At 39.5% G+C, this 22768-nt stretch overlaps 1 protein-coding gene across 1 annotated transcript in view; it reads left to right on the top strand.

Moving 5' to 3' along the window:
• rev3l (REV3 like, DNA directed polymerase zeta catalytic subunit) overlaps positions 1 to 22768 on the top strand; it is a 213889-nt gene that overhangs the window by 67379 nt on the left and 123742 nt on the right. The window contains exons 2-5 of the mRNA XM_060848723.1: positions 8475 to 8664; positions 10131 to 10205; positions 15846 to 16006; positions 17524 to 17704. Of these exons, the coding sequence (XP_060704706.1) occupies positions 8475 to 8664; positions 10131 to 10205; positions 15846 to 16006; positions 17524 to 17704 (607 nt within the window). The remainder of the gene's footprint in view (positions 1 to 8474; positions 8665 to 10130; positions 10206 to 15845; positions 16007 to 17523; positions 17705 to 22768) is intronic.

Here is a 22768-nt window from a genome sequence, read left to right as displayed (position 1 = left end):
GTGCGGTTAAGTGGCGTTGAAATGCCTATCAGCCATGATTGAATGGCAGAGTGGATGCGATGGGCTGAATGGCCTTACTTTAACTTCTATTTCTTGTGGTCTAAAGTTTGAGTTTTGTGATAGAAGATGTTTAGCTGAGTGTGACTCCGATCAGATAAGAACTTGCAGTTAACAATGGAGTGCTGGAGGCAAAGGTAGTAAGTTAACAAGGTGGAAAGCATTCATTATGTAGAGCCATTTAACAATGTTGGAAGCATTCCGTATATAAGGTCAGTTTAACAGGTGAAGAGTATTCATTATGTGAAGCCAGTTATTCATTGTGTAACAACAGATGGCTTAATCTTTACAATCAACGAGGGTCAATAGTAATGTACTCACTCAGTATATGTTGCCTTATCAAGATGTTTCTCCCTGTAAAATGACTAATAATTTATTCAGAAACTGCAGTTTGAGAGAAGACAGAGAACTCATCTTTGTGCACGGGGCAATCGTTCTCACTTCTTCCAGGGCCCGGAATAAAGATCGAGGTAAAACTGTACCGTGTCTCTGAGCGTTTTGTTTTGACTGAGGTGGAGTGGAAACAGGGCAACAATAAAACATTGGTTCAAGTTTTCCAGAATTTAATTAGAGGAAATTTATGTTCAGGAAGATCAATCATTAATTTGACAATTTAGCAACAAGCTGGATCGAGAGAGGTTGGGGTAGAGAGAACTGGGTCTCACTAGAGTCAGATGTACAGCATGGAAACAGACCCTTCGGTCCAACTCATCCATGCTGACGAGATATCCCAACCCAATCTAGTTCCTGCCAGCAACCGGCCCATATCCCTCCAAACCCTTCCTATTCATATACCCATCCAGATGCCTCTTAAATGTTGCAATTGTACCAGCCTCCACCACTTCCTCTGGCAGCTCCTTCTATACATGTACCACCCTCTGTGTGGAAAAGGTTGCCCCTTGGGTCTCTCTTATGTCTTTCCCCTCTCGCCCTAAACCTATGTCCTCTAGTTCTGGACTCTCCTACCACAGGGAACAGACTTCGCCTATTTCCTCTATCCATGCCCCTCATAATTTTGTAAACCTCTATAAGGTCACCCCTCAGCCTCCGATGCTCCAGGGAAAACAGCCCCAGCTTGTTCAGCCTCTCCCTATAGCTGAAATCCTCCAACCCTGGCAGCACCCTTGTAAATCTTTTCTGAACCCTTTCAAGTTGCACAACATCTTTTCTGATAGGAAGGAGACCACAATATTCCAACCAATGTCCTGTACTGCTGCAACATGACCTCCCAACTCCTGTACTCAATACTGTGACCAATAAAGAAAAGCATACCAAATGCCTCCTTTACTATGCTAACTACCTGCGACTCCACTTTCAAGGAGCTATGAACCTGCACTCCAAGGTCTTTGTTCAGCAAGGACCTTACCATTAAGTGTGTAAGTCCTGCTAAGATTTGTTTTCCCATGATGCTTCCAGAACTTAACAGGGTTACAAATGTTCTAATATAGTTTTTTTAAATCATTCATGAGATGTGGACATTTGATTGCTGGGCTAACCATTATTACTTATCCCTAGTTACCCATGAGAAAATAGGGGTGGGCTTGCCACCTTGAACTGCTACAGTCCGTTTGGTATAGATAGACAGATGCTGTGTCCTAAGGGAAGAGATTCAGGATTTTCACCCAATAACCCTGAAGGAGCTGCAATGTATCTCTAAGGATGGTAGTAGTTGTAGGTTTGAAGCATGCAGTCTAAGGAGCTCGGTGAATTTGTGCGCATGCTGAGAAAGTGTCTAAGTTAATTGCACGTAGGGAAAGAGTTATGTTTAGGGTTGCTTGGCAAAAGCTCAGCTAGCATGACTTTGACCAGATAAGAACTTGCAGTAAACAGTGAGGTGCTGGAGGCAAGGGTCGTGGTTTAACGAGGTGAAGAACATTTATTGTCATGCCAGATGGCTTAATCTTTACTGTTGATGCGTGCTATCGTAATGGTCACCCAATCAATATCTATCTGTTGCCTTATTTGGGTCCTGCTCCCTCTAAGTCACTGTGTAATTCCTTAAGAATCTGCTGTTTTGAGACAAAACAGCGAACTCGTTTCTCTCCAGGGCTCAGAATATAGATGAAGAAAGTAGAGCCATACTACATCTGAGTGTTTGCTTCGACTGATATGGAAACTCGACGACAAAATTGGTGAGCCAGGTAGGGGTCCAAACAAGTAGTTACAATCTGACATTGTCAGTGATCACCTGGAACACTGGTATCTCAAGATGGACGGGCCCACAAGGTAAGATTTTAAACCTTGGTCTTTCTCGATATTCCTGTGTCAGAAACTGATCCTTCGTTCAATCGCTTTCTATTCTACGTACTCCTTGAATGGTAATTTAGTTCAGTTGAGAGACACAGTTTTGAAAACGCACTGACAAACAGGATTCAGGTCCACTGGTCTTAATTGGGGTTCAAGTCCCTGAACACAGAGTAAGAAAAAGGATTTGAGTCCCCGTGAGACGTAAAGTGAGAAAGGGGGTTAAAGTCGCCTAGTAGTGAGGTTTGAGGCTCCAGTGCATTTTTTAAAAAAATTAGAAATCAGGAACTTCAAAGAAAAAATCTAAATAAAATTTGATGGTACATAAAGTTATCACCTCTGTCCCCCACACCTCCTGCTTAGAAGGACAACGTGGCATTTCTGGGAAAAGAGGGAGAGACCACAGCCAGTCTGCACAAATCCAGTGAAGTGCATTGTCTACAGGAGAAGCTTTGTCCGTATTTTTGTTGTGGAATCTCAGTTTCTGGGCTATGGACTCTCTTCTGTGGGGGGGGGGGGGTGGTGGATGGTGGTGGCTTGGACTGTGGCACAGTGTGGTCCAATGCAAGGGGTTTCTCTTATAAATGTCATTTCATCGAGAGGATGCAAAAAATACTAAGAAATACTGAAATTAAGGTTGCGCTAATCCTTTGATCGACAAAGGAAATTTCAGTGTAAATTGTGCCATGCTGAGTGTTTTTGATATTTAAATATTTTGGTTTGTTAAAATACTGGTTCAGCAAATACTTTTGAAGTGACTGTTCTGCTTGTTTGAATCATCAGGATCTCAACTCATTGTGCTTTGTGGGCTATGTGATAGGGCAGATTTTGTTTTTACATTAATATTATACAACATTAGGTCACTTTTTAAAAAAAATTATCAAACATGTAACCTCAAAACAAATTGAGGACCTTGAGCCCCTGATTTTGTTTGAAATTCTACAATGCCTGTTTTAAAAAAGCAGTTAGGAGAAAGTGAGGACTGCAGATGCTGGAGATCAGAGCTGAAAATGTATCGCTGGAAAAGCGCAGCAGGTCAGGCAGCATCCAAGGAGCAGGAGAGTCGACGTTTCGGGCATGAGCCCTTCTTCAGGAAAGACTCATGCCCGAAACGTCGACTCTCCAGCTCCTTGGATGCTGCCTGACCTGCTGCGGTTTTCCAGCAACACATTTTCAGCTTAAAAAAGCAGTTGTCAGTGGTCATACTTTAGCCAGATGAGGGTATTGCATTAAAATATTTGTGCAGTGTTTTTAATGCGGAGTATTCACAAAAAGAAGTGTTTTAATTTTGATTTAAGATTGTAGCGAATATTAAACTTGAGGCTGAGCTGTTTCAGTTCTGTCTATTATTAAGACTGCATTGGTCCCCTTCATATTGAAAGTTCAAAGAATGTTGATCTCTATCAAAGTTGTGCGGTTACTGGTCTGTAATCACTAATTCCGACTGTTTTTATTTGGGAAGTTTCATTTGGAGAACCTATTTTAATCTATTCTGCATTTGCTTTCCATGAATATTTGAGATTTTAAATCTGAACTGAAACTGTCTTCAGTGGCTAAAACATAGAAACATTTTATTGTTTTCTTGTTGTTCCAGATTTTTGCAATACTTTTCCTGACAGCTTTCACATTTGCCGTGTATTAACTTATTAAAGGAAAATTTTTGAATAACCTGAATGGGTCCCCCGAGGTTTTGAATTTAGGACCATTCATTGTTTAGATTAGATTAGATTACTTACAGTGTGGAAACAGGCCCTTCAGCCCAACAAGTCCACACCGACCCGCCGAAGCGCAACCCACCCATACCCCTACATATACCCCTTACCTAACACTACGGGCAATTTAGCATGGCCAATTCACCTGACCCGCACATCTTTGGACTGTGGGAGGAAACCGGAGCACCCGGAGGAAACCCACGCAGACACAGGGAGAAGGTGCAAACTCCACACAGTCAGTTGCCTGAGGCGGGAATTGAACCCAGGTCCCTGGCGCTGTGAGGCAGCAGTGCTAACCACTGTGCCACCGTGCCGCCTATAAATGTTGTTTATAATTGACTGAATTGTTTAGGCAGGACAATTTTAGAAGTTTATGGATCGTATAAAACTTGATAATTTCTTAAATGGTGAACAGAGTAACAGACTTCAAGATGACTGTGTCTGTCTATTTCAACATTCTTAATCTAGTGTAGTTAAGTGTGACTGTCTCCAAACTGATAGCCACCTTAGCAAGGAAGGAATGAGAGAAGAAATGCAAAGATAAGTTCAGCAGCTAACGTTGTCTCCTAGAGGTTCTCCATTCACAGGTAAAGCATGCCACTCTCCTCTCTACAACCTGATCCAACAGATTCAATTAGCTCTTCAGTTAGGAGCATGAAAAATGCAGAAGCTAACAATGGTGAAGAGGAGGTCCGTCTGCTTTTTGTCAGTGGCTTTCCTATGGATATGAAACCATGTCAGCTTTACCTTCTCTTTCGATCATTTTTAAGGGATATGAAGGCTCACTGATCAGCCAGTTGGCTTTATGTGTGACAGCAGAGCGGGAGCAAAAGCAGCAAAGAATGCTGCGTTCACCTACCTGCTGCTCTGCAGCTGCCACACTTCACACTCCGATGTGCTGGTATCCTCTACCTGAAGCATCTCTGCAAAGATTGGAGTCTCGTCAGTTTTAAGTATTTAACTGCCCTTATCCAAGAATTCCGATTTCTCTGGAGTGATGCAGAAGGACAGACTGGATTTTGTTTTCAGGTTGGACCTTACTGAAGGAGATTTTGAATAACTGGTTCGTCTCCACTCAACTTGGAGGGGGTGGAGTGGTCACTAAGGATTGTGGATTTAAGAACTTTACTGGTGAATTTTTTTCCCCACATAGAATCTACAGGATCCTTCCATCTACTGCATGGACGAGTAATTTTTATTATCATTGCATGTTGTGTATCAATAGCTTAATTACTGGCAGTAAGATTCTTATGAAGGTGGTAGTCTCATCTAGATGGTTATCACACAAGGATAACAGGAGTGAATGAGAAAGTGTATAAAATATGAATGGTTATGGAAAGAGTTAAGTTTAGAGTTGCTTGACAAAAACTCGGCGAATGTGACTTTGACCAGGTAAGAAGTTGCAGTAAACAATGAGGTGCTGGAGGCAAGAGCAGTGGTTTAGCAAGGTGAAGAACATCTATTGTGTAATACCAGATAATGAGATGAAGAACATTTATTGCATCATGCCAGATGACTTAATCTTTACTGTTGATGCTTGCTGATTGGGTGACCGTTACAATCAGTATACATGTTGCCTTATTTGGATGCTGCTCCCTATAAGTGACTATATAATTTCTTAAGAATCTGCTGTTCGTGAGAAGACCGAGAACTCTCATCTCTGCATACATGCACGATCACTATCTTTCCAGGGTTTGGGATAAAGATGAAGAAAGTAGAGCTGTACTGTGTCTGAGTGTTTGCTTTGATACGGAAATGGGGCAACTATGGGAGATGGTACATGTTGCTGCTACTGGGCATTGGTGATGAAGGGAATGAATGTTGATGTTGTGCCAATCAAGTGGGCTGTTTTGCTCAGGGTGGTGTCCAGCTTCTCAAATATGGAACTGCAGTCATCCAAGTGTCAGGTTCTTTTCCTGAGGTTTCACACACCAGATGCAATTCTCACACACTAACATTTGCAAACAATTAAAGTTTATCAAAACCTGTACAAGCTAGGTGACCCCTTTTGACCCTCTTCGCAGACATGTGACATAGAGTATAAGAGGCCCTGAACAAAGAATTCATATCCCCTTTTTTGCAGGTCGGTTGGTAATAGTCACAGATACTCTGGCCACTCCCCCTCAGTCACATTACCCCAGGTACAATTGGTCGGGAGGTAGGGGACAGTGGAGTGAGGTCATCCTCTGAGATGATGTAAATGCCCTAGTCCTGGGGAATCGTTGTGCAAATGATTTCCTGTCTCGGCAATTTCCCCAAGACCATGCAGGTGTGATATACCAAGCTTTGGGGATGGCTGTGAGAGCATTTCTGAATGGAAGGCACTGAATTAGTTTAATTTGATAATAGCAAGGTAGTAGTAGTAGTAGTAGTAGTAGTAGTAGTAGTAAGGAGATGACTGTCTAAATGGAGTGGGAGTCATCTGCATTCCTGCATGAATGTCATCCCTACCCATTTCCAGAATGTTCAGGTCAATGCAATTTAATCCTTTAGTATTATACTAATGGAGGGAGAGGGAGAGTCCAATTTAATCTTTTAACATTACGCAGGCAAGTGAGCAATATTTCATCACATTTCTGATTTGTGCCATGTAAATGGTGGACAAGCTTTGGGGAGTCGAAAGGGGAGTTTCCTGCTACAGGATTCCTAGTCTCTGACCTGATCTTGTATTGCATAATGTCTGTGGCTAGTCCAGTTCAGTTTCCGTTCAGTGGTGACACCCAGGATATTGATAGTAGGGATTGAGTGATGGTAATGCCACTGAATATCGAGGGCCAATGAAGGAATATTACTGTAACTTTATGGCCCACCAGATAATATCCAGGTCATGGTGCAGAGCATTGTGGAGTGTTCAGCGAATGTTGCCATTTCTGATCTTTTTTATGATGAAGGAAAGGTCCATTTGAAGCTGACAAACATGGTTGAAATGCCCATCAGCCATGATTGAATGGCGGAGTGGACTCAATGGGCCGAATGGCCTTACTTCTACTCCTATGTCTTATGGCCTCACTCATTTCTCTGGGGAGCCCTGCAGATGATCTGGAGCTGAGATAACTGACCTCTAACAACCATAACCATTTTTTTCTTTTGTGTTGGGTATGACTCCAAACAGTGGAGAGTTTACCCCAGATTCCCATCAATTGCAGTGTTTTTTTGGATCATCTTCCTGCTAGACTCCGGACAAGTGCAGCTTAGATTACGAGGGCAGACACTGACAATGGTTAAGAATGTTTGTGTGTGCCTACATGTAGCCAGTTCAATTTCCTCCCAACCACTAAATTTACTGTTATTTGTGAGGTGGGCAGTTACTTACCTCTGGAATTTAGCTGTTCTATCCATGTTTGAACCAAGTCTGTAATGACGCCAGGAGCTGAGTTGCCCAAACGAAACCCACCCAAGTGACTGTGAGCAGATTATTACTAAACGAGAGCTGCTTGATAGCTGTGTTATGATACCATATCTTAGTTTCATGATTCCTGAAGAAGGGCTTATGCCCGAAATGTCGATTCCCCTGCTGCTCGGATGCTGCCTGATCTGCTGTGTTTTTCCAGCACCACACTTTTCAACTCTTAGTTTCGTGATTGAGAGTAGAGTGATGGTATGCTAGTTGGCAAAGTTGATTTTGTCTTGCTCTTTAATATACCAGGGCATGCTTGTGCAATTTTTCCATGTTGCCCAGTAGATACCAGTGTGGAAAGTTGCCCGGTATGTCCAGTTAGAATTAGGCTGTTAATTATCACTTAAAATATGCATACAAGCTTTTTACAATCAATTTTGCGCAATCTCATGCAGTAAATTCTGAGATGTCTTTGGCTTCTGCTTTTATCCATTTGAAAATGGCTTTGAACTAACCATATAGTTCTATGGTAATTAGTAAACTCCTTTGTGTTTTTCTAGGTTAGTAATTAAGTGTGTGTCTCTCTGCCTGCAGCCAGTTCAATTTCTTCCTAATCACAGAATTTTATTGTTGTTGCTTTATTGAGGTGGGCAGTTACTAACTGCATATCTTCCCAAGGTTATCACCTGGGATGATTGGGTGCATTTCCTTTGAGTTAATTCAGGATGGCACTGGATGCAGTCTGGAAGTAAGTATAGCCAAGTGTGATCAAGCAATGTTTTTTTTAAAAAAATGTAATTTTAAAAGAAATTTATAGATGCTAGAAATCTGAAACAAAAGTCAAATGTGCTGGAGAAATTCAGCAGGTCTGGCAACATTGTAGAGAAAAAAGGAGTGAACATGTATAGTCCAATGATCTTCGAACTGAAAATTGGAAATGTAATGTGTTTGCTCTGGTTAAAAATAGCTAAATTTTTGTTTAGCATTTCAGACTAATGTATTAAGATGTTTTGCTCCTGGTAAGATTTGGTCATTATTTTTGCACTTAGCTTTCCAGTGCAGGTTTGATGGCTTATTTCATTTTTATTGAAATGTACAATAGTTCTCCCAATCTCTGTTTCTAGGTCAGAAGACTTGTCTCCATTTGCATGGCACGTTTCCATACTTTTATGTTCCATATGATGGGTATGGGCAGCAACCAGAACGGCATCTTCGTCAGTTCGCTTTCAGCATCGACCGAGCACTAAATGTATCACTGGGTAATCCTTCCTCCAGTGTACAGCATGTGTTCAGGGTATCGCTTGTATCGGGAATGTAAGTGGAATCAATTATCTAGCAATGGGTGTTGTATGCTGGTTTGTTTGAGTAGTGAGTGTGTTTAAATGTTAATGTTAATTTCTTCATTTGACTATGCTTTCATATAACTATTCTACCTGCAATACAAATTTTGTACCTCAAAGATTATCTGAAAATTTAGATCAAAAATAGCAATAATAACCATTCCAGGTGGATGATCTAAAGGAAGGATCAGGGTTCAGATTTTTAGTACATGTAAACCAAAGTGTTACAGTTATGCTTACTGAATTATTGTACTATACTGGAGATGAACATAGATTTGGAAATGGTCAAAGGAAACGAGGACTATTTCATATTACAGCTGTAGTCGGTCACCTGAAGTGGTATTATATTTTTAGAAAAATAACATTGGAATTTTGTAATTATACTTCCCCAAAAAATAATTAGATATTTAAACTTGCAGCAAATAAGATTAGCACCTTGTCGCCAGCAGCAACACCATGCCTGTTCCATGCTGGGACACTCATTTGAATCGCTTGAAGGCAACTAGCTGCATGCTGGGCTGCTGAACACTTCCAGCATTTTCTTGCTTTTTTTTGTGACTGCCAATATCTGCAGTGCTTTGCAATGTGATGATGTGGAGTTATTTTGGATCTGCTGCCAAGAGGTAGCATATAAATGAAGAGGAGAGGCTTAAATATAATTCCTTGGGAGACAGCCGTGTAGGAATGAGATGTTCAGACCATGATTGATTAGTCAAGAGTGCAACTAAGTGAAGGCAGACCTATTGTGCAGGATAGTACACAATGGGTATAAGGGTGATGTGGTTTTTGAAGGCTGCAGAGCATATAAGGAATGTTAGAATACTATAGTCACAGAATGAAATATTTATTATTTAGAGTTGTTTTGTTACATAGCAGATATCTGAAAGAGAATTAAATGCTAAATTGCAGGAAAATAAGCATATGTTTACATATGACTTCCCATTCGAGGACTTTAAGGAAAAGGAGGCTGGAAATAGGTTGTGATGGTTGTTTTAAAAAGGTGGAAAGCAAGAGCTGGTGAGAGAACCACTTAGAATGTACAGTAACATTGGTACAACACTTTAAGCCTGTAAGTAATTGGAGGAGAGACTACTCTTGGTGGATGCAGATCTGCTTTAGAATGCAAGTGTCATGCACCTGAAAAGCATTAGAACTGGGAGATATCCTGAGTTTTATTTATACGTGTGTAGATTAAGAAAATGTTAAATGTTATACCACATCTTGTAAGAATTTTTAATTGAGCAATTTTAAAAAGATTGGACAAAACTTTCCTGGTTTAATGTTTTAGGCATAAACTTGATACTTGTAAGAAACTTAACATTTGTTAACTTCTGCTATAATTCCATTTGGTGTTATGGTTTTTGTGTTAAACCATAAAATGTTCCATTTGTAATGTTGAGTTCGATACAAAGTGGTTAAAATCATACTATTGTTTTGCAGGCCATTTTATGGCTTTCACGAGAGGGAAAAACAATTCATGAAGATTTACCTATACAATCCTTTGATGGTTAAAAGGTACAGTATGTTTCTTTACAGTTATAAACTTTTTTTAACCATTTGCATAATAAGTATTGAATTTAGTCTGTTAAAGAACATTTCTATTTCTGGGTTAATATCATGGTTGAAAGAGAAGTGTAACACTTTGTCAACTGACATAGTTACTTCTATCTGTCCTGAGCAATTCTTTTACATTGAGTGTAACATATGAAAGTTGAGTTTTTTTTAAAAATGATCCTATCTATTGGTGTTACAATTCAAACATTGCTGCTTGCCATAGAAATTGAGTCTAAATGTAGAGAAATAAACAGTTTTAAAACCCATTCACGTTACAGAAGAGGTGGTTTGGGAGGTTTGGAAAATATGAAGGTGGATAAACCTCTGTGACCTGATCTAATGTATCCCACAACGTTGTGGGAAGCCAGAGAGGAAATTGAGACCCCTTGCAGAAATAGCTGCATCATCTATAATACAGTTGATGACTGGAAGGTGGCTAATGTTGTACCTTTGCTTAAGACAGGGTGTACGGAGAAACCGGGGATCTATTATAACTGAGTCTGATTTATGTTGTGGGTAAATTATTGGCGATGATCATAAAAGGTAGGATTTATGGACATTTAGAAAGTTAAAAATTGATTAAGGCTGGTCAGCAAGGCAAAAAATGATTTAAGGATAGTGTGGTTTTGTGTGAGGAAAATAGTGTCTCACAAACTTGATTGAGTTTTTTTTTGAGGAAATTACCAAAAAGATTGGTAGATCAGCAGTAGGTGGTGTTGTTTGTTTTGGATTTTAGTGAAGCCTTTGACAAGGTACTGCATGATAGACTAATTAATAAAGTTAGGTCGCATGGAATTCATGGTTAACCTGCCCATTGGATGCATAATTGGTTTGATGACCGGAGACAGTAATGGTGGAGTGTTGCTTCTCTCACTGGACCCCTGGACCAGCAGTGTTCCACAGGGATCGGTTATGGGTCTTTTTTTTTTGTAATTTGTATATAAATGATTTGGATGAGAATGTAGAAGACAAGGTTAGTAAGATTTGAGGACGAACCAAAATTGGTGGCATTGTAGACAAGTGAAGAACATTTTCTAATATTACAAATGGGTTTTGATTAAAATGGGGGTCAAGGGGCTACAATGGCAGACGGAGTTCAATCTGGATAAATGTGAGGTATTGCATTTTGGTACAAACAAACAATTAATGGTAGGGCCTTGGGTAGTGTTGTAGAACAGAGGGACCTAGGGGTGCAGGTACATAATTCTTTCAAGTTTGCGTCACATATAAACAGAATGGTTAAAAAGGCATTTGGCACGCTTGAATGCATTGCTCAGTTATTTGAGTATAGAAGTTGAGGTTGTATAAGACATGGGTGAGGCTTTTTCTGGAGTACGGTGTCCAGTTTTGGTAGCCCAGTCATAGGAAGGATATTATCAAGCTGGAGAAGGTTCAAAAGAGATTTACTGAGATGTTGTTGGTTATGGACAGTTTGAATTATAAAGGAAGGCTGGGACTTTTTTTGACTGGAGTGTAGGAGGCTGAAAGGTGATCTGATAGAAGTTTATGAAATAATGAAAGTTTAAAAATCACAACACCGGGTTATAATTCAACATGTTTATTTGTAAGTACGGTGCTCCAAAAGCTAGTTCCTTCATCAGGTGGCTATGGAGCAGGATCATAAAACAGAATTTATAGCACAAGATCACCGTGTCATGCAACTAAAACAATATAGTGAACAATATATAGGTAATAATGCAGAATGGCTGGGCAGAGGCTGATAGCCAAATTCGGTACCCATGAGGATGTTCTCAACCAGGACTTTGGATTCATGTCACACTACAGGTGACCCCACTACACTATACACACTTTGGTGCACGTGCACACGCATCCAGACTCCCTCTTACATATTCACCCTCGTGCAGACCCTCTCTCATACATAGGCACTGTTTCTCATACATCCCCACATTCATACCCAATCGCAGAACCTGTCATAGGCTTATACTTCATCACACTCACTCTCACACTCTACCAAGCATGCAAACCCTCACTCTCGTGCATGCACACCCATATCTATGGGGTGAATTTGAATTTGCAGCTGTGCATTTATAGATTCATTCTATTTTGCTCACAAAGCACACAATCTGCAGGCTGTCAATCCATGTAACGTTTTATAAATTCCTACTTTGGAAATAGAACCAGCCTAACTCCGATTGGGACATGGACTGGCGTTAACCTCCCACCTTTAATGTATTGTCTGAGCTGAGATGTTACTTTTTTTAATAAACTTTAACATGCCTTTACTTCGACATTGTGACTTAATGTGAATCCCAGGACCTCTTTTAACGAACCGCAATCTGCAATCCATTCTAAAAGATGAAAGACTTAATAGCCATCTAGGTTTGTTCAAAATATTGTTTCATTTGCATGACACTGTAATCTTTTGCTATAAATTCTTTCTTATGATCCTGCTCCACAGCTACCTGATGAAGGAGCAGTGCTCCGAAAGTTAGTACTTCAAATAAAGCTGTAGGACTTCATAACTTGGTGTTGTAATTTTTAACTTTTGTCCACCACAGTCCAACACCGGCGCCTTCACATCATGAAATAATGAAAGGTAAAGAAAGAAAGAGTTAATGGTAGTTGCCCTTTCCCTAGGATGGGGGATTTCAAGCCAAGAGGACACACTTTTAAGGTGAGAGGTTTTAAAAAACACATGAGGCAAATATTTTTACGCAGAGGGTGGTTTGCGTGTGGAATGAACTTCCTGAGGAAGTGGTGGAAGCTGGTATAATTGCAACATTTTAAAAGATGCATACATGAATAGAAAAGGTTTGGAGGGATATGGGCCAGGAGCAGGTAGGTGTGACCAGTTTTTAGTTTGGGGATTATGTTCGGCATGGACTGGTTGGATTGAAGGGTCTGTTTCCGGGCTGTATGACTCTAAAGTGTATTGCATAACTCATCCTGCAAATTTCACATCACACCTTTCATTCTGTTCTATTAAAATAGACACTTTCTATTCCATTGAGTGCCACTTAAGGTCTAAATTCAAAAGTCAAACAAAATGTAATCAGGATGTAGTCCCTCGTAGATGTGCAATAAGCAGGTGCCAAAGTCATTAATTTTTGTGCAAAAAAAAAGTAGTAGGGTTCCTAAAGTCTAGTTCCATTTTTGTCTTTTAGATTGTACTCTTATAAATTCATCAGTTGTTACAGCATTAGGACCTTTGTTTAAAAATGTCAGAGTTACCTTTGAAAGTCTTGATTCATAACTTATTGTTTCTGGTTCAACATGTTCCTGATTGAGAATTCTGTATGAGTCAGCAAAAATGGTAATAGTGTGGTCAAAGAGAGGTTTTAATGCAGATCATGGAATTAGGCATTAATAGGGAAGCAATTTCAGTCGTTGGGATATTGAAAGTCAAGGGAACTGTTGCCAGTGATTGGGCAGGCCTAAGATGTGGTAACCGAGTTTAAAACGATGCAGAACTGTAGGTTAGAGGGAGGAGGAAGGAATGAGGCCATGGGGAGATTGAAAAATGAGAATTTTTAAATGTGGCATTGGAGGAGAGGGATCCACTTAGTTTCACAAATACAAGTGACAGCTTACTAGGGCAGTATGATGTAGAATAAGGCTAGCAGTGGTTTAGAGGAGCTGAAATTTATGAAGGTGGAAAATGGATGATTATCCAGTAGTGTCTTGGGATAGTCTAAGCTGTTGGTAACAAAAGCATGGGTAAGGGTTTTGGCATCCAGGATGGAGATGAACAATTACTTGAGTTGGAAGTAAGTGGACTTCTGTGGTGCAAGGTAGATATGGGATTGGAATATCAACCCCTCTAAATAGAATGCCAAAACTGGGAGAATTTGATTAGCTAAAATAGTGCGTGGTGAGGGAAATAGTCAGTAGTGATTATCAAAGGTTGGGAAGAGTGAAATCCCAATGTCTAATTGGTGAAGGTTGCAGCACATCCAAACTGGATACTGGAAGAGAAATCTTCGAGGCAGAGAGGGGTCAGGAAAGGTGATGGTCTGATGCACCTACTGTTTTCTGACTGTGTCCATATACAACTCAGCCTCACACCTTTTGCATGATATTGCGGAGAGGCAGTATTCTGGGAAATTGCAACTTCACTTGGCTGTTCCCTTCAGGGATTTTTATGACAATATGTGCAGAGGTTACCTGATTATGACTGTGTGTGTCTCTATGTAAGATTAAAACAAGACAAGGTAGTTCCATTCAGCTGTGAATGGTGTAAATATATAACTGTGTATCTTTGGTTGTTCATTGGACTTCCGTGTGCTGAGAATTTTTTTTTTATTTTGCCATGCATGATTTATTCCTAGTCCATCTTTGAAGTCCTATTTGTTAATTTTAACGTCTAAAAACGATTTAGTCGAGCTAGTGTTATGCTATGCAAATTAATCAGTTAATTTTTAAATGAATCAAAGTTGACACCGAGCCAAAGCTGAATTGTATAATTATCTAATGATGAAAATTAAACAAATGCTTGAGATTGAGCCTTTTGAGAATTATATTTGGAACCAGCCCAAACAGATGCTAAGAAGATTCTTCATCTCTGGTTTGAGAATCTTGTGACATGAAATTGGACAAAGTCTGTTTACTTCTGTGCAATGGACAGGTTGGACTGAAGGGTCTGTTTCCATGCTGTACATCTGACTCTATGCTGCACATTCTTAATTAGGTCATGACTATTCTAATTGGAGAAACTCGCAGGATAGATTAATGTACAAAAGGGACTCGTGATGTGTAAGAGTGCTTGGGGAAAATTTCTTTTTTGTTGGCACATTAAATTAATGGAAGTTGGAAAGAAGTGGGAAGTGATTCACATGTGGGTGCAGCAGGCAGTAAAGAAGGCACATGACATGTTGGCCTTCACAGTAAGTGAATTTGAGTGAAGGATCAGGGTGTTTTGCTGCAATGTGAGACCACTCCTGGAGGATTTTTGCAGTTTTGACCTCCATATCTGAGGAAGGATGTAATGGTTATGGAGGGAGTGCAATGAAGGTTTGCCAAACTGATTCATCAGTTGGCAGGACAGGTGTACGAAGAGAAACTGGATCAGTTAGGAATATATTCGCAACGTTTCTGAGGATGAAGGGGAATCTCAACCTATAAAATTCTAACAGCGCTACACTATAAACACAGGAAAGATTTTCCTGATGACCTGGAAGTCCAGAAAGAGGGTCACAGTCTAAAATACCGGGTAGGCCAAATAAGACTGGATGAGGAGAAATTTCTTCACCCAGAGTAGTGAGCCAGTGGAATTCTCAGAAAGCAGTTAAGGCCAAAACATCATTCTCCAAGAAGGAATTAGGATATAATTCTTGGGGTTAAATGATTAATGGGGCAACAGTGAAAAATTGGATGCTCAGCCATCATCACTTTGAATAGTGGAACAAGTACGAAAGGGTGAATGGCCTGCTCCTTCTATCTTGTCTATTTATGATTTATAACTATGCTGTTGTTCACAAGGAAATTTTCTGTTTTCCTAGTGTTTTTATGGAGGCTGTAATATTTGCAAAAATTAAACGACGCAGCAATATGCTGTCGACGTAATGAAATACTGCAATTCCATGAGCAGTATTATTATTTGTTTAGATAGACTACACCTCAAAGTTCTGCTTTGCTTCTTAGGGTCTGTGAGTTATTACAAGGAGGAGCTGTTATGAACAAATCCTACCAGCCGTATGAAGCTCATTTGCCTTACCTCCTGCAACTCTTCATTGATCATAATCTGTATGGCATGAACCTTATTCACCTTGCAGCAGTAAAATTCAGAAAAACACAGAGAAAAGGTAAAACAGTCAATTATGATTAGAGTTTTTTTTAATGTAAGATTGAAAGTTGACAAAATGCAGTAACCAATCATCAGTGATATCACTGAAGCTTTTGTTTAAAAAAAAAATGTATTTCTCAGTTTCTGTGTTGGTAAGAATGGGTATCTTTGTTTATAGAGTCCAGTTGGCTGAAGCTAACTGTCTGTACACATTTGGTTTGGGACAGTGTATGAAGTTGAGCACCCAGAAGCTAATGTCAGTTGGAAAAATTATCAAAATTGCAATGTGGCTGGTATAAAAGTACATGTCTGAAAGCTGCTAGGCAGGTTCATTCCTTGCCTAGTTAAACAGCATTTGTTTTAAGTTAACTTACAGTTCGCTCTCTTACCGCTCATTACCAAATTCTCCTAAGTTAGGAGAACCTGTTGAACCTTTTTCAGGTAATGTGGATGTGTGGTTGCACTGAGTACTAAAGGTAACTTAATCAGTAATTGTGCTTTTGTGGTGTCCGACCAATACACTGGCTCAAGTTCAGCTTGTAGTTCTATATCACCCCTTAGTTCTACATTTTAAGTTGATCAGAAAAAGATTTTATAACAACTATGATGAGGCACAGTAATCCTAACATTAACTACTGAGTTTAACCAATTTCTTGCAAGAGATTCCAGATCTTATGCTGGCCTCAGAGGGTATAAATAGAGATGGTAGCCTTAAAACTGCAGAGGAACAAGTTTGCAATTTGGTCATTTTTCTTTTGCTAAGTCAGTCACATCAAAGTACTTTTTTAGTAGGTTCTGTCAATTGGGAGTTCTGATGTCACACCTGAAGACAATGTAGGAGACAAAAAAATAAGGAGATGATAAGGGAACAAAATGGAAGGAGGAATTATAATCTCAGTACTGTGGAGGTGGACAGAGTAATGACTAATGATTAGAAAGTAGAAAAATCCATTAAGCGCTGTGTTGAAATTATTTTTTGTGTACTGTAAGATTCCAGTTTGTGTAACGTGGGGAGGTTTCATAAACACAATTTGGTTACATTGTAGTTCTTTGGAACCAGTTTTTTGAGCAGTTTTGAAATTACCTAACTTTATGATCTGGCAATCAGTTAATATTTAATCTTTGCATCTAATTTTATGAAATATCAGCCAATCTATCTATTCTACTATCCTAACTACAAGAATGGAAAGCCAGTTGGCCAAGCGTAATTGAAACCAGTGTGTATTTGATCTAACGTTTATTTAAACTGAAACATTTACAGACGTCTACCTCTTAACTCGAGCATACCAAAGTTTGTGTATTTTATAAGTACGGAGGTCAGGCCCCAATTAATGTTCTCCATCTTGCAATAAAATACAATTGATGCACAATTATCAAGCAAGTTTATATCTCTCTCTTTCTGAGGCAAGTCCTTGGAGGAAGAAAACTACTATGACTCAGTGTTTCAAAAAGTTGTGTAAAAGCATGTTTTCTGCAGTTTGACTTGCATTTGCTTACAATGTGTCAAGTTCAAAGAGATTTGGTTTCTCACCATAGGTGACCAACATGGAGAATGCCTTCCTGAACAAACTGGTTTAGAATTGAGCAACACCAATGTCAAAGAGAATGAAAAGTCTTGGAAAAGCCCTATCTCCACCAAGTCTAAGGGATCACCAGCATCAACAGAGAAGTCCTTTACCTGTTCCTTTGTAAGATGGGAGGAAAATGACCTACCAAGGTTAGCCAGGAACAAAAAATATTTTGGGTTTAACTTTTTTTTTTACATTCGAAACTCTACTTTCAGATGTAGGTTTGCCCATGTTCCGATTCTAGTATTGACCTTTTCACATGGGTAAAACGATGTTTTTAGTTATTTAAAGCTGGGCATGGTGGTGTAGTGGTTTTGTTACGAGTCTAGTAATCCAGTGACGTGATGAAATTCTAATGTATCCAGTAGGAAGACTCCAATTCAGTAAAATATATTTTCAGAAATAAAATAAATGGTATTATAGTGATAACTAATTTTGGCCTGTTGCTCTGACTACCACTAGCTTCCACTCCCCAGTGCATAGATTATTTTATTTACTTTTTCATCATACAAACCCCTCTGTAGCATTATCCAGCTATCCATAGCTGTTGTTCTGACTTCTTGCTTACACTTTTCACTGTTTTAGCTATGCCCGTCTGCACAGGCCCACTTCTCTCCTTGCTCAATGTTTAATGCCAGTGCTTTCAGCTGTCATGGCCCTGTGTGCAAAAGTTCTGTTCCCTTTCTGTCTCATTACATTTCTCCCCGTGGTTTACTACCTACATCTTACAATGGCATGTTTCAATCTCGTCTTTGACCACTTTCTCTCATTTCTCTCATTTCTTTGCTGGTGCTACTTTTCAATTCTACCTATTCTTACCTTGCTTTTCTTTTAAATGAAATAGTCAGTACCTTAGCTGTGTTAACTGCATTTTACTGATGCAGTTTACCCAAGAACTATTTGGCATTTGATGTCACTTTGGAGGATACTGGGCAAGATCTAACTTCATTTCACCTCAATAAAAGTATCTTCTACAATCCATAACTTCGGCCTGTCCTCAGCAACTGATTACAAAACATTTAGTTGAGTTGCCAGAAGTGGGAGAAGCCAGAAGTGGGAGATCTGTAAAGTTGTGCCAATAAGCAATTTGATCAAGAATGTTGTCAATATAATAATTTCTAGTTTATAGAACAGAAAGAGGAGTAGATCATTCAGCCAACTGTGGATTATGATTGCCTGTTACTCACCCTATTCCCATAAACCAGTATGTCATTGCTAATCAAAAATCTACCATCTATACCATAAATGTACTCAGACTGAGCTTCCACAGCTGTCTGGGATAAAGAATTCCAAAGGTTCACAACCCTGTAAGTAAATGTTATTTCTCCTCCTCTCACACGTAAGTGGCATCCTATTAATTTATGTTGTATTCCCCTGGTCCTACGTTTGCCAAGTGGGAATTACATCCAACTATCCTATCTATTCCTTCATGTATTTTGTAAGTTTTAGTAAGATCACCACCACAGTTTTCGCATTCTCACTTCGCAGGGCAGTCTTGTCATCCCAAGAACAAATCTGATGAATTTTCATTATACTGCCTCTATGATAATACCTTTCCTGAGAGACTATAACTGCAGAGTATTCTTGGTGCAAGCTAGCCAAACTCCTGTACATTTAAAACAATACTTCATTGCACCTGCATGCAAGTCTTTTTACAAAAAGGCAAATATTCCACTAGCTTTCCTAATAGCTTGCTGCACCTTCACTATCAAGTCGCCATCAGTGACTCATTGATCAGACATCTAATTCACTTTTACATGTCTACACTTTGCAATCTCTTTCCACTTAATCTGTTCTTTTCCCACATTATATGCCATCTGCATATTCTTTACTATTCATTTTAACCTGTCCAAATCCTCCTGAATCTGCTTTACGTCTTTCTCCACACATATTCCCACGTAGCTTTGTGTCGTCCACAAATTTGGAAACATTACATTAGGTCCCCAATTCTAAAATAATTGATTTTGGTTTGTGAACAATTGGGGCGAAGTACTGATCTGTGCAATACCCCACTAGTCACAACCTGCCAATGTGAGAATGACATTTATTCCTACTGTTTCCTGTCTGTCATCTGATTTGTTAATCCACACCAGTACTTTTAATTGCATGTTTTGATTCTTTTTTCCCAACCAGCATTCCCTGGAAGACTTAACAAAAGCCTTTTAAAGTTCGAAGTAAGCTGCACTTATTACACTCCTCCTTTATCAATTTTATTGCTAGCATCTTCAAAACAGCCAGGTTTGCCCAACACTATTTGCCATTTGCAAATCCATGCTGCCTACGGCCAGTCAGATCATGTTCATTCAGTGTCTTTTTACCTATCCTTTTTAATAGGTTCTTGTATTTTCCTGCCAATGAGGTAAGGCTGACTGTTCTGTAATTCCCAGTTTTCTCTCTCACTCCCTGTGAGTGACATTTGTTACCTTCCAATCTGCAGGAACCATTCCAGAATTTAGAAAGTTAATCAAGAATGCATTAACTATGTCTGTAACCACTTCCTTCAACACACTCTGGGTTGAAGACCATCAGGTCCTGGGGGATTTTTCAATTTCAGCCTAATTACTTTCTCCATTATAATCTTAATAATGCTCATTTCTATGAACCTCTCATTCTCCACTTGAATTTCTAGTTCTAGGAGCTCGGTTATCTTCCTCTATGTAAGCAGACACAAAGTAATCTGTTAGCTTCTCTGCTACTTCTCTGTTGCATATTATAAATTATGTTTATTTTTGTTTTAGACAATCGTTTCCTTTTTATATACTTGAGATTTGAATTTGTTTTTGCTCAATTGTATTCATATTTCTATCTCGCTTTTTTTTCTTTTCAGTTCCTTGGTCCTCCTTTGTTATATTTTATAAACCTCCGAGTCCTCAGAATTACTATGTTTTCTAACGGCTTTATAAGCCCTTCTTCTTAATCTTGTGTACTACAGTGTGGAAACAGACTCTTTGGTCCACCTAGTCCATGCCGACCATGTTCCCAACCTCAACTGGTCCTACTTGCCTGCATCTGACCTATATCCCTCAAATCTTTCCTATTCATGTACTTACAACATTCAAAAGACATTTGGATAACTGTACCTATATCCAATACTTCCTCTGCAGTTCATTCCACACATGAACAACTCTGTTTAACAAATAAAAAGTTGTCCCTCCTGTCCTTTTTTTTGTTGTAAAAACTTTCTTTTCTCGCCTTCAAAATATGCCCCCGAGTTTTGAATTCTCCCACCCTCTGGGAAAAAGATCCTCGCTATTCACCTTATTTATGCCCCTTAGTTTTATAAACCTCCTTTTAAGGTCACCCCTCAACATCCTAGGGTTTCTAGTGAAAACAATCTCAGCCTGTTTAACCAATTTTAAAACTCAAACCTCCATTTCTGGCAGAATTCTGGTTTTTAAAAAAAATTTCTGAACCCTCTGCAATTTAATAATATCCTTCCTATAGCAGGACAGCCAGAACTACACTCATTCCTCCAGAAGAGGCTTCACCAATGTCCTGTGCAACCTCAACATGAAATCCCAATTCCTATACTCAAAGGTCTGAGAAATGAAAACAAGAGTGCTAAACACCTTAACCACCCTGTCTAACTCTGTGATGCTAGTTTCAAAGAATTATGTAGCTGAATCCCAAAGTGTCTCTGTTCTACAACTCTATCCAGGGCACGCTCATTAATTATACAAGTCCTGTCTTTGTTTGTTTTTTGGGATTTTGCTCCGTAGAAATGCATAGTTGTAAGTCTTTAAAAGACTACTAGTTGCCTATGTACAGTCATGCCTTTTAACATATATTTTCTCGATCAGCGTCAGCTAATTTGTGCCTCATGCCTTCATAACTTCCTTTATTCAAATTTAACACCCTTGCTTCAGTTTGAACTAGCTCAATTTTAAATATAATGTGAAATTCTACTGCATTGTGTTCACTTATCCCTAAAAGTTACTTTTCAGCAAGTTTGTTAGTTAACCCTTTTTCATTGTCACACTAAATCTAAAGGCATGTCCTCTAGATGGTTCGTTAATTTTTTTTTAAAAAATAGAATATATTAATAAGACTCCAGAAATTTGCCCTCCTTTTTTTTTAGTGCTCTGTTGATTTACCCAGTCTTTATACAGATTTAAATTATCTATGGTAACTGTGTGGTGTTCATGCCATTTCTTTCTCTCTCGCGCTCGCTCTCGCTCTCTCGCTCTCCCACCCTCCCTCCCACCCTGAACCGCTGTGTCGAGTTCCATCCAAACAGATTCCAACGTTGCTCTTCTGAGCTGAGCTGCTCCCTTTACTGATGTTCTGATCCAATCTTTGTATTGTTGATGCAACTCCACCTTTTTTACTTTTTTTTTGTCTGTCCTTCCTAAATGTTGAATTCCCTTAAATTCATTTCCTTGTCCTGTTCACCATGCAGCCATGTTTCTGTAACAGCAATTACATCATACCCATTCAGACTGTGGTTTTTATAACCCAAACCCATGTATTGGTGCTCATGCTTTGCGATTATCCACCTTGTTGCGAATGCTGTGTGCATTCAGGTGGAGTGCCTTTAACTTTGTTCTTCTGGCATCATTCCTCTTTTGAAGCATACTCCATGCTCTGCTCTGCTCTGTTTCTCTTTCCTTCTTATCTTATTAGCATCTTTTTGGCTTCCTGTTGCCAACCTTGGTTTCTTCCAATTTGGATTTCCTTTTAGAACATAGAACATAGAAAAATACAGCGCAGTACAGGCCCTTCGGCCCTCGATGTTGCGCCGACCGAAGCCTACCTAACCTACACTAGCCCGATAACCTCTATATGCTTATCCAATGTCCGCTTAAGTGACCATAAAGAGGGAGAGTCCACCACTGCTACTGGCAGGGCATTCCATGAATTCACAACTTTTTAGTCCAAATCTGCTGACAAGCTGGTTTAAACAGCACTAGCAAATCTCCACACAAAGGTGATGGTCGCAGTTCTGTTAAGTGTAACCCACTCAGCGTATATCCCACTACCCAGAACTGGTTCCAGTTCTTCAAATCTGATGCCCTTCCTCCTTACAGCAGTTTTTCAGTATATTTGATAGATCAGACCTGTTCTTATGCTCACTAGCACATGGCGCTGGGAGTAATCTGGAGTCCATTTTAATTTCTTTCCTAGCTCCCTGAAATCTAAGTTCTCATTCCTCTTGCTACCTTTGTCATTCGTAGCAGTGTGGACTGACTTCTAGCTAATGCTTCTTCACAAGA

The sequence above is a fragment of the Hemiscyllium ocellatum genome, chromosome 3 (assembly GCF_020745735.1).
Source record: "Hemiscyllium ocellatum isolate sHemOce1 chromosome 3, sHemOce1.pat.X.cur, whole genome shotgun sequence".
NCBI classification, from domain to species: domain Eukaryota; kingdom Metazoa; phylum Chordata; class Chondrichthyes; order Orectolobiformes; family Hemiscylliidae; genus Hemiscyllium; species Hemiscyllium ocellatum.
The sequence above is the reverse complement of the archived record's forward strand: the minus strand, read 5'-3'. Positions and strand labels throughout refer to the sequence as shown.